General features: G+C 32.9%; 1 protein-coding gene across 4 annotated transcripts in view; it reads left to right on the plus strand.

Annotated features, from left to right (window-relative positions):
- Nucleotides 1-12,500, plus strand: part of LOC144957779 (acid-sensing ion channel 1-like) — a 306,131-nt gene that overhangs the window by 238,969 nt on the left and 54,662 nt on the right. For 2 of the 4 annotated variants that reach the window (XM_078889195.1, XM_078889196.1), the window contains 2 exons: nucleotides 3,854-4,258; nucleotides 8,143-8,178. In XM_078889195.1, coding sequence (XP_078745321.1) covers nucleotides 3,854-4,258; nucleotides 8,143-8,178 — 441 coding nt within the window. Of the gene's footprint in view, nucleotides 1-1,105; nucleotides 1,291-3,853; nucleotides 4,259-8,142; nucleotides 8,179-12,500 lie in introns of those variants that run through there. The other 2 variants (XM_078889198.1, XM_078889197.1) reach the window with 2 other exon arrangements.

Consider the following 12,500-nt stretch of genomic DNA (forward strand, 5'->3'; position numbering starts at 1 on the left):
CTTCTTCTTCTTCTTCTTCTTCTTCTTCTTCTTCTTCTTCTTCTTCTTCTTCTTCTTCTTCTTCTTCTTCTTCTTCTTCTTCTTCTTCTTCTTCTTCTTCTTCTTCTTCTTCTTCTTCTTCTTCTTCTTCTTCTTCTTCTTCTTCTTCTTCTTCTTCTTCTTCTTCTTCTTCTTCTTCTTCTTCTTCTTCTTCTTCTTCTTCTTCTTCTTCTTCTTCTTCTTCATACCATTTTTTAAATGTAAAGAAAAATATTATAAGTTTGTCCGAGAACGTGTGAAGAATTAGATTCTATAGCCTGATGTCAAGTCCGCCCAGCAACCAGTAGCTCGGTTCTAAACTAAGAAAATCGGTACTTTTAATTCTTCATGCAGGCTAGAACGTTTTCACAATATGTCATGTGATCAGAATGTATAAAAGTCAAAACATGATCAGATTTGTAATCTTTTTCTCCTCTGGATACACTTTTAGCTCCTCATCGAAGTAAGTCAAAAGGGCGTCCGCCAATGTTCCGATGGTTTAGAACCAGTTACTAAGTTACTATGCGTCATTACTGGAGAGGGGAAGAAAGAAAGAGAGAAGGGGGGGGGGGGGGATAGTGGTTGTATATGGATGTTAGAGATAGAGATTATGAAAGGAAAAAAAGAAATAAAGGAAAGAGATTGAGAAACAGAGAGAGGGGGAATAGAGAGGCTGTACGTGAGAGAGAACGAGAAAGAAATAAAGAAAGAAAAAAGAAAAAAAGGAGATAGTGAGGTAGAAAGAGAGAGAGAGAGAGAGAGAGAGAGAGAGAGAGAGATGGAAAGAAAAAGAGAGAGGGAGAGAGAAAGAGAGATAGAGAGAGAAAAAGGGAGAGAGAAAAAGAGATAATAATAAAGAGAGAGAGAGACAAAGGGGGGGGGAGAGAGAGAAAGAAAGAGAGAGAGAGTGAGAGAGAGAGAGAGAGAGAGAGAGAGAGAGAGAGAGAGAGAGAGAGAGAGAGAGAGAGAGAGAGAGAGAGAGAGAGGACCGCGATTCGCGGGGCGCGGGTCAATCAAGCCGACTCGCGCGTTCATAAGACTCATAAATTCACACGCTCTCTATTATTATTATTGTCGTGTGTAGGCAGTGGTCACAGCAGGAGACGTGTGAGTTATAATATTTTAGAATAACGCTACAACTAAATAGCGTGAGCAGTCGTGAGTATCATAACAATTCAACGGCGTTCGACTACTAACATAGAGACATGCATGATCTGTTGCCAATAATTTATTTGATTGGACAATATTTACAGTGACTTTGAAGGACGTGTTGTAAGTCTTCGTGGAATGTGTTGTTTTTTAGTTAGTTATTTTTTTTATAGATTAGAATCATATTGTGCGGCTATGTGGTCTAGTGGTAGGTATGACACTAGCTTTCGGATCGGAATTGGCCATGGGTTCGAGCCTCACTCGGTGCATAGTTGAGTCCTTGGAGAAGGCTCTTTACTGACAATCTCTCACCGTACTCAGTTGTAAAATGAGTACCTGGCCGTTAACAGCGTTGTCTCTGTCCGAAAAATTGTAATATCGCGTAACAGGCTTCATGTCCCGTCCTTCATGTTAAGTGTTGCTGTTGGCCAGGGACCCCTTGTAAAGCGCTTTGAGCACGTTTAGTGGATATTGCCCTGTATAAAAGTTCATTTTAAAAAAAATGATTATGAACAGATTAAATGCGATTGGTGCCTCGTACCTGTTAGTTTGCATAAAAGTTTTGTTAAGATAACACGTTTACACACACACACACACACACACACACGCAAACACACACACATACACACACACGCAAACACACACACATATACACTAGTGTCCATCATTAGTGTACCGAATGTTGTAAAATCGATTGTATGTTTAATTTATTTCTTCGCCTGTGAATCAAAATTCCACATGTCTACCATTTTTGGGTATAAAAACAAGAAAGTTACAAATTATATCAAGGAGATTTTATAAGTAAAAATGTGAGGGCAGAATAAATAGTCGTGACGCCATACTTTCTACTTTTCCGGTTCCAAAATTCTTGGAAGTGTGTATGAAACCAGCCGTTTGGATAACTGATAATGAATAGTTTACATTTTGTTTTAGTATAGATAGAATGAAGTGGATGTCACTCGGGTCTTTGTAATTGTATTTTGCCATTCGCGTTTGTGAGTGATTCTCACTAAACTGTATTAACTCGCCTATAGATAGTTCGAAGATGACGTCACTCAGGTCTTTGTTATTGTTTTTTGCCAGCCGCGTTTATGAGTAATGTTCACTGAACTGTATTAAACTGACTATAAGCGTTCATGGATACACACAGTTTTGTGTGTTTGTCCGTTATAATTCCGGATGGCAATGTTATGAGCTTCTTAGCCAAGCGCATACTATCTATAGATAGTTTGAAGATGACGTCACTCAGGCCTTTGCTATTGTTTTTGCCATCCGCGTTTGTGAGTTGTTCTTAGTAAACTGTATTAACCAGACTATAAAAGTTCATGGTTACACAGAGTTTGTGTGTTGGTCCGTTATACCTCCGGATGGCAATGTTGTGAACTCCTTGGCCAAGCGCATTCTATCTATAAAAGTTCATGTTTACACAGAGCTTTTTGTGTTGGACCTTTTATATTTCTAGATGGCAATGTTGTGAGCTTCTTAGCCAAGCGCAAATTATCTATAGATAGTATGCGCTTGGCTAAGATGCTCATGACATTGCCATCCGGAAGTATAACGGACCAACACACAACACTTTGTGTAACGATGATCGTCTATAGTCTGGATAATACAGTTTAGTGAGAATTTCTCATAAACGCGGATGGCAAAAAACAATAACAAAGACCTGAGTGACGTCATCTTCGAACTATCTATAAAAACAATAAAAATGATCAGAGAGAGGTTGATTTCATTAACGTTATTGATTTTAAACAACCAACCATGCTTGTCCGACAACGTTTGAAGGCGTGTCACAAATTCCATGTTTTGATTGGTCAAAAATCGACTGCTTAATAGGATCCAATAGTCTAATCTCACGTCCGCCCAGCAACCAGCAGCTTGGTTCTAAACAAATTAAATCGGAACTTTTTATTCTTCATGCTGGCTAGAACTTTTTCACAAGTCATGTGATCAGAATGTATAAAAGTCAAAACATGATCAGATTTATAATGTTTTTCTCCTCTGGATTCACTTTTATGCTCGTCGGAGAAGTATTTCATAAGGGCGTCCGCCGTTGTTCCGATAGTTTAGAACCAGTTACTAAGTTTGTATGCGTCAATACGAGGGAAGTGACGTCACGACTATTGAACCCTATTGCAATTTGGTTTAACTTCTATTCATCTTGGATCTTACATTTATCAAATTAATATATAAAGTGTCGCTTGGTTGTATATTTTTAACATTTTTGTGCACTTGCATATATATATATATATATATATATATATATATATATATATATATATGTGTGTGTGTGTGTGTGTGTGTGTGTGTGTGTGTGTATATATTCATTGTCGCCATATATTCTCAACTTTTTGTTTATACATTTTTATGCATGCCACGTCTGTTAACGAATTTCCAAAACATTTTCTTGGATGAATAAATATATATTATTATTATTATTATTATTATTATTATTATATATTATTATTATTATTATTATTATTATTATTATTATTATTATTATTATTATTATTTATTATTATTATTAATTATTATTATATTATTATTATTATTATTATTATTATTATTATTATTATTATTATTATTATTATTATTATATTTTATTATTATTATTATTTATTATTATTATTATATATTATTATTATTATTATTGTTATTATTATTATTACATAATATATTTCCACAGAACTCTACCTCAGCTTCAGACGGGCCACCACCCACCCAACCACTGTTGTCCGACCACGACAATAACGACATCCAGTACCGCCCAAATTACCAAACCCCATCGGGACCACCTCAGTCACCACCACCCCCAGCAACAACCACAACAACAACAACAACACCCAACGAATCTGACAGTCTTCTATCCCCCTACAATCCACAACCCACATCCCCCAATTCTAACACCGTATTCAGGAAACGGGTCTCGCCCGCCTCCAATGGACAACAACAACAATATCCAGACCAGCAGGAGTCGATGGCTCTAGAGCCAATGACGACGTCGAACCTCCAGGGCGCTCAGCGCCCAGAAGACAACATGCAGTTGGTGAAGAAAGACCCCGAGAAACAAAACGATGGCGATGAAATCAAGGTATGGCCTTTGTTTGATGTATCATTTCATTCTAATTTGTTTTTCCTGTTCGAATCTGTGACCCACCGTCTCAAAACGGTATTATGTCTGAATGAACATGGTGCTCAAAATATAATTTATAGTCGCATTAGTCATGAAACTTGGGGATAGTATCTCTTCTTTGTTGGTGGAGAATAAATGCTATTTCTCTCATTTCAAAACATTTGAATTCTTATATCTCACTAATTTATTTCTAAATTCACTTTCCAGTGTGTTTCTATCCTGAAATATTACCGTTTTGTGACGTATCGTTTCAAAACAGTGATAATATATCGTGGTCGTCAAATTGCCATAAAGTGTTTACATACTAGGAACATGTCCCCAAAATTTTCTTTTTTTTCTTCATAAGAAACTGTATCAGTAGTTTTCCTTTTAAAATAGAAAATTACCCTTAGTTCTATAATATCATATTTTGGAATATAAACTCGATTGTTACCCGGACATATTACCTCTTCGTGTCGACGGTCACATATTAAGATATTTCTTTGCAATTTCTTTTTTATATGTACATATCTAGTTTCAAAGTAGAGACAAGGCGATCATTTCAAAATCTCGGATGAATACAAAATGAAGACTTTTTGTATTTTGTGAAGGAATAAAATACTCATGCAATGCTAGAAGTGAAAATATTTTAACTCACTCAACCCTAACACCGACTATCTATATCCGTAGTTTACAAAGTTTACTTTTACCCCATGCCTATTTATTACATTTTTCTGAGACAAATTATAGGCGTAGTATCAAAGCTAATGTTTTATATTTTTTTTAAATGTTATTGACAGTTGAATAAAATTATCAATGTACATGCTCATTTTTATTACAATTTTTCCAATTTTGAAAACTAGCAAAAAAAATTTTAGGATTGAGTGAGTTAATGCATGATGTGTCATACTTTTTAAAACGTTTGGAAATGTCGACAAATTGTTGAAATCAATTGTCAAATAGCTTTGCGCATGCGCATTTTATCATTTCCCACTAAATGAAACAAATATTTCATGCAATCTTTTTAAAATAATTTTGGAACACTTGACTATGATTTAATAAACTCAACCTTGGTTTTGCTCATTCAAAAGCCATCGTTAACTCAGTAAGTTTGTTAAATGTTAATAATGGTTGGTTCTAAAGAGCTTTGATACCACTGGAATCAAAACTTTCATGTTTTTGAAGAAAGAGATATCTATTTGAATTTGGGTCGTGAGGTCGCGGGGTTTGTTTGTTTTTTTTAACTTTTAGTATCAAAAGACATTAACATTCAGCTATTTTTTTGAAAAAAATGGTGGAAAAAATAAGTTTTTGTCAGTTACTCTGGGATGCATAATAAAAGAAGTCCAAAAATATTGACAATCTGACACCAAAAGAATACCACAATACATATCATCTCAGAGCTAAAAAATTATGGACAATGTATAAAGTTAAATACACACTAAGCATAAACTTGCAGGTTTTGACACATCTTTTTCTTTTTTTATAAAGCTTCATATACAAAATAATTTGAAACAATGATGTTATTATGCCTGGCCTGCATAAATTTTGTTGCGTTTTCATCCAAGAGCTAGGAACTTATTTCTATTGCATACAATAATTACAAAGATTGCATTGCCATCTTGGGTTATTTGTTGTGATCGCCTTGTCATGAAGTATTAGATGTAGACCGTTCCTTGTTCTGTAGTCTAAAAGTCTCATAATATTGGGTAAAATAGTGGCATATCGTATAGACTATAATATGTCTAGTGTTTTTATTCTATAATTATTCGGTTTCAATTTTAGATAGGAAATAGCGAACGAATATATAGCTCGTTCCTCGTTTTGTAGTTTATGTAGTCATATTAGGCATAGTGTTAAATATCTCAATTATATAATTTTGGAACTTTTTTTCATCTCATAACTATACATAAACAATGGCTATTTCTTTATCCTTATCTTAGCTCATCAATATAGGAATATATTGTTTATGCTAAATATTTGGAAAGTGTTTTAGATGAAGAATTTTTGTATCCTAAATAATGGAGAATATAATAGATAATAATGTGAAATTGAATGTAAGCTTCAATTTAATTACAAAAACATATCAAATGAACATTTCGGGTTTTCCCTTTATCAACAAATATAGAAAATATAGTATGATAGCACATGATTACAGCATCACAAAAAATAGTATAATATGTTATATTCTCAAAAAGTATTCTACAAATCGTAACAGATAGTAAAGACAAGTGTATAAGGATAACAATGTGAAATAAAAGATTAGAATTATAGACATCAGTTTGTATTGGAATCTGTTCGTAGTTGGATCGGAATTTGTAAAATGCCATGCAGTAAGTCACCAAGAAAAAGATTAATCACATGACAATTATGTAACTCGGCAAAGTAAATGGTACCAGGTTTATGGAATCTGTGTTGACTGTGCGACTATGTGGTCTTGTGGTATGACACTGGGTTCGAGCCTCGCTCGGCGCATAGTTAAGTCCTTGGAGAAGGCTGTTAACTCACATTTTCTCACCGTACTCAGGGTGTAAAATGGCCACCTGACCACCACAAATAGTGTTGTCTCCATCAGTAAAATAAAATGGAATATCGCCTAACAGGCGTCATGACTCGTTGTACATGTGACGTGTTGCTGTTGGTCATGGACCCTTTGTAAAGCGCTTTGAGAACCATAAGTGGATATTGCGCTATATAAAATCTCGTTTGTTTATTTTGTAAAAACCACTTAAGTAAAATAAATATTATAAGAGCTTCATAAAAATAACAAAATACACAATATTAAACGTTTTGGCCAAGAACCCTTCTTCAGCCAACTACAAAAATATGTCTGGGTTGAATGTAAAGTATTTCTTTTTTTTATTGTTTTGCTTTGTTTTGTCTTTTGTCTTTGGCTGAGGAAGAGTCTTGAGTCTGAAACGTTCCGTGATTCTTTTTTTTTTCTTGTCCTTTTTTAAAGTTGATAAAATGTTCATTTTTTTACACCAATATCATTATCTCTGTCAATTTCTACTTGACATTTATCATTTAATAGTTTGGTATAAAACCTAAAGCGATGCTAGTTTTTTATTAAATTATGTAATACAAACTTTGAACTCAACGAAGACATTGAAACAATGGGAGCGATCTAGTATATTCAGGTTTTTGACCTTTTGATCGTCGTCGATCACGTGGTTTATTGCTATCCAATGATATGATTGGAGATTTCTTAATAAATGTAAACACGTTGTTTATAAAAGCTGTAAACATACCATTGAGTCAAGCTAAACTACGGAAATTAACGAGTCCAGCGTTTGAAGAAACCTTTAAAATTTCGATTCTTAATCATAATGTTATGTGTTACTAATGATTAAAATATAAATTACATTCTGACTTCAGAATTCCCGATATAATGACATATTATAGGGATAAATCGATAAAATCATTTTTCAATTTTATTATTGATACAAATTCAGACATTAAAGTTTGAGATAAAAAAAGGAATATTGAAAAAATCATTAAATTTCATTCACCATTTTTCGGATCAATGTTATTTCATAGATGTACATGGAAATGTACAACAAATGACTGGAATTCATTGATAAAATACCACACATTATTTACAAATAAATATACCGTATTGTACTAGAACTTCCAACAAAATCACATTTACATAAATTGATAAATCGACCCATCGTTTTTTTTTTTTTCATATCGATATAGATACCTTCTGACATCAAAATATTCATTCAAATCAGTTTTGGGCAAATTAGTAAAAATATCACTCACCGTTTTCTCATATCGATATAATACATTCTGATGTTTTGTCTTTATTCGGTGTGTGCACAGTCGGTATTTTAACGATATCACACTGCTATTTGCAGGAAAATATCGATCCTGAAGAAGAATCGCCCAAATGGGTAAGAAGGGCGAATATGCAGCCTTCTTTAATTTTCCTCACATTTTTTTATTATTCATTTTTATCCACTATTTTTTGGTATTTTTCAATTTTCAAAACATTACATTTTTGAATTTTTATTTTATTTTATTTTGTTTTTTTTTTTTTTTTTTTTTTTTTTTTTTTTTTAATTTTTAAATTGAATCTTGCTATTTTATTATTAAATGTTGTGATTTTAAATTAATTTTATTACAAATTGTAATTTTTTAATATTTTGCCACAAGAAAACTCAACTTTTTTTTCCTCATAACTTGGAGAGAATAACCATGAAAACAATAAGAAATAAAAAAAATGATGACAAGTTGAATTTTTTCAAATATCTCCCAGCAACCAAATAAAGGCAAAAGATCACAAGAAAATCGAGTAATGAACAAAATCATCTTCACATTTTCAGCATTCTTTGTTTGTTTGTTTGTTTGTTTCTTTGTTTGTTTGTCCGTTTTTTTTTATTTCTTTTAAATTGCAACTCAACTCTGTGTGCACGGTGTGTTTCTAGTATGTTTTTTTTTTTTACACATTCATATAGATACCGTTCCAAAGGTAATTTTCGTAATATTTGCTACAAAGACGAACAAAAAATAATGAAAACTAAATCAATTTTCACAAACTAAGGACAAAAATCGTTTACATCAGTTTAAAAAAACAGTTAATTAATGAAATAAACCCAAAATCTGACAATCTAACTTCAAAATTATATCAAATTAAGAAATTAAGGAGCAGGTACCGGTGTGAGATACAAATCTTTTTCTTGTATTTTTCTTTCTTGGTTTGTTTGGCAATTTTCACACACATCGTGTCCAGATCTTTATCAAAATTATAGATTTTTTAAGTGTGAAAAAGGCTGTTCAACAACAAGGTAAATGATTTTCCCACAATTTTGTAACCTTTTAGAATATATAACATCGACTATTCTGTTGGTTCTAACTTGTCAGTTTTTGGTTATTCATTTGTTTTTTATTGGTCAAATTTTTTCTTTAGCTTTTTAAAATGACTTGAAATTTGAGTAATTTTGTGATGACTGTTATTATAACGACTTTTGGTACAGCCTTATATATATATATATATATTATATATATATATATATATATATATATATATATATAAATATATATATATACATATATATATATGTATATACATATATAATATGTATGTGGTATATATATATATATATATATATATATATATATATATATATATATATATATATATATATATATATATTTACATATATATATTCACTACATCATTTTATATGTGTTTGACCGTAGCATTCATTTTCTTTCATTTTGTAGATCTTCGCATTATTCACCATTTTTATACTTTAGTACAATTCCATTTTCCCCTTTTCGTTATTTCGTCGGTGTACTATTGTTTTTGTTTATAAATCGATGTTTTGGGCATAAATGTGTAATATTTTACCGTATTCTTCAATATCAGCTCCTATTCAATAATAAATGTTATATATAAGGAGAGAGATGGAGAGAGAAGATATAATTATATATATATATATATAAATATATATATATATATATATATTATATATATATATATATATATATATATTGTTGTGTGTGTGTGTGTGTGTGTGTGTGGGTTTAATATATATTTGATCACATCAACTTGAAAGAATACGCGCTTACAAGAGGCTCTTCAAAAGACCACATTTTAAGAATATGAATCCAAATTGTATTGTAAATCCTCTCTTTTTATATTATCTAAATATGCATATGAGCATTTATATAGCGTAATATCTACTAAACGCGCTCAAAGCGCATTTTACAATTGATCCATAGCCAACAGCAAGAATTAACATATAAAACGAGACATGACGCCAATTAGGCGATGTTACACACATTTTTTAACGGCTAGGACATCATTTTACACCCGAGACGGTGATACAATGTGAGTAAAGAGCATTTTTCAAGGACTCGAACATGCAACGATCAGAGCAGGACACGAGCCTATGACTGTCGGAGCCGCACAAAAATATTTCATCAAACGAAGGCCAACATTGAAAAAAAAAACGATATTTCTCTTAAACCTTTTTCATACCTCCACAGTCATTCAAGACGTTTGATATACGTAATTAAACTACCTACAATATTTCACAATAAAATCTATTCTAAGAGATGACTGAATTAACCTAACTTCAGCCGCAGTGCAATGCAGCAAACGGAGCAAGTTCAAGGTCACTAAGCATGGCGGAAAGGCAGTCGAATATTCACCTTCCTGTTAGAAAGCAAAGACCACAACGCTATGCTACGCTGCCAATGTTGTTTGTTTTGTTGGGTTTTGTTTGTTTTTGTTTATTTTGGCCCGGGGGGGGGGGGAGTTGTTCATTTGTTTGTTTTGCTTGGGTTTGTTTTGTGTGTGTGTGTGTTTGTCTCTTCAATATTAAAGAATGTTTTTTATTAAATTTTATTCTTTCATTTTAAGAAATTATTCTGAGGCTTTAAAATTGTGTCAGAAAAACTCTAGTCCAAAAACATATTGAAGACAAATTAATGGAAGATACCGGTCGCGTGATACTTTGTCGAATGTAAAATGGTCAGATTGTTCCATTTCGAGGGTCGGAAGATCAAACCTCTGAAGTCCCGATTTTCACGATCGGCGGATCAAAACTCTGAAGTTTACTTACGGGCTTTGCGCATCGTGTTCAGACCTCTCTTGACTTATTTCATTTTGGTTGGCATCATGAGCGATCTGAACCTCCCAAAATTATATAAAACATGGTTCGCAAAGCTCGTATTGTAGGCAAGAGTTTTGATCCGTCGATCATGAAAATGGATTTATGGCTTTGTAGTTTTGGTTACAAAAGTCCTTTCCATTGTATTTTGGTACCTTAATAGTTAGAATATGAGCATGAGGATGATAATCAAACCCTATCACATTGTTGTGAGAATTCGCTTTGATGACTGCTGTCTTCAGTACGTGCACGGTGTCATTGAATTATTTTGTTTATATTCTATTTTTTTCCCATTTTTTTTTCAAAATTATTGTGATCAAAATACATTTTTAATCAATGATTTGATCATGTATCAAATGTGCACATATTTGCAGGTCTGATACACAGAACTTAATTATGGTCTTGATTTAATTTTGCTGTAATGGACAATAGTATACGTTGGTTTGAGCGTGTCTTCCAATAGGATTCAATAGTCTGATGTTATGTCAGCCCAGCAAAGAGCAGCTTGGTTCTAAACAAAGAAAATCTGTACTTTTTATTCTTCATGTTGGCTAGAACTTTGTCACATGTCATGTGATCAGAATGTATAAAAGTCAAAACATGATCAGATTTATAATGTTTTCCTCCTCTGGATACACTTTTATGCTCGTCATCGGAGTGTTTCATAATGGCGTCCGCCATTGTTCCGATAGTTTAGAACCAGTTACTAAGTACTACGCGTCATTACGAGAGAAGTGACGTCACGACTGTTGAAGCCTATAACAACAATGACTCCATAATAAGTTGGATGATAAGACCTGTATATAAGAGGCTTTTGCCGTCCATCTATAGGTATAATCAAAATATTCGTTTTTCTCTATGATTACGTCATCTAAATTGAGCTTTATATAGCGCAATATCCGCTAAATGTGCTCAAAGCGCTTTACAAGGGGCCCCTTGTCAACAGCAACATTTAACATGTAGGACGGGACATGACTCCTGTTAGGCGATATTACAATTTTTCGGACAAAGACAACGCTGTTAACGGCCAGGTACTTATTTTACACCTGAGTACTGTGAGAGAATGTGAGTAAAGAGCCTTGTCCAAGGACTCATGCGCCGAGCCCGAGGCTCCAACCCAGGACCTTATGATCCGAAAGCGAGTGTCATACCACTAGACCACATAGCCGCACTATATAAATCTAAATTATCGATTTCTTCTCTACCTCGTTTTTAAATCACCGTCTATATTATAGCATTGTCAATTCCAGTCTGGGGTCAATAGGGGTCACGAGGGCAACGTGAAGGTAGCGATTGGTGGCAATTTCAACAGATCGATTTGTTCTTCATTTCCTCTATTTATATGGGTGATGCAATAATTACACACACACACACACACACACACATATATATATATATATATATATATATATATATATTTATATATATATATATATATATGTATATGTATATATATATATATATATATATATATATATATATATATATATATATATATATATAAGAATTCTGCCCACATTCGATTCGTTGGAAAACTCCTTTCAAATATTATCAAACCGTATTTCAGGTTTATAAAGAGTACCTTGCATGCAACA

Source organism: Berghia stephanieae, chromosome 12 (genome assembly GCF_034508935.2).
Source record: "Berghia stephanieae isolate SIO BIC M18660-M18661 chromosome 12, UCSD_Bste_1.3, whole genome shotgun sequence".
In the NCBI taxonomy this organism is placed as follows: Eukaryota; Metazoa; Mollusca; class Gastropoda; order Nudibranchia; family Aeolidiidae; genus Berghia; species Berghia stephanieae.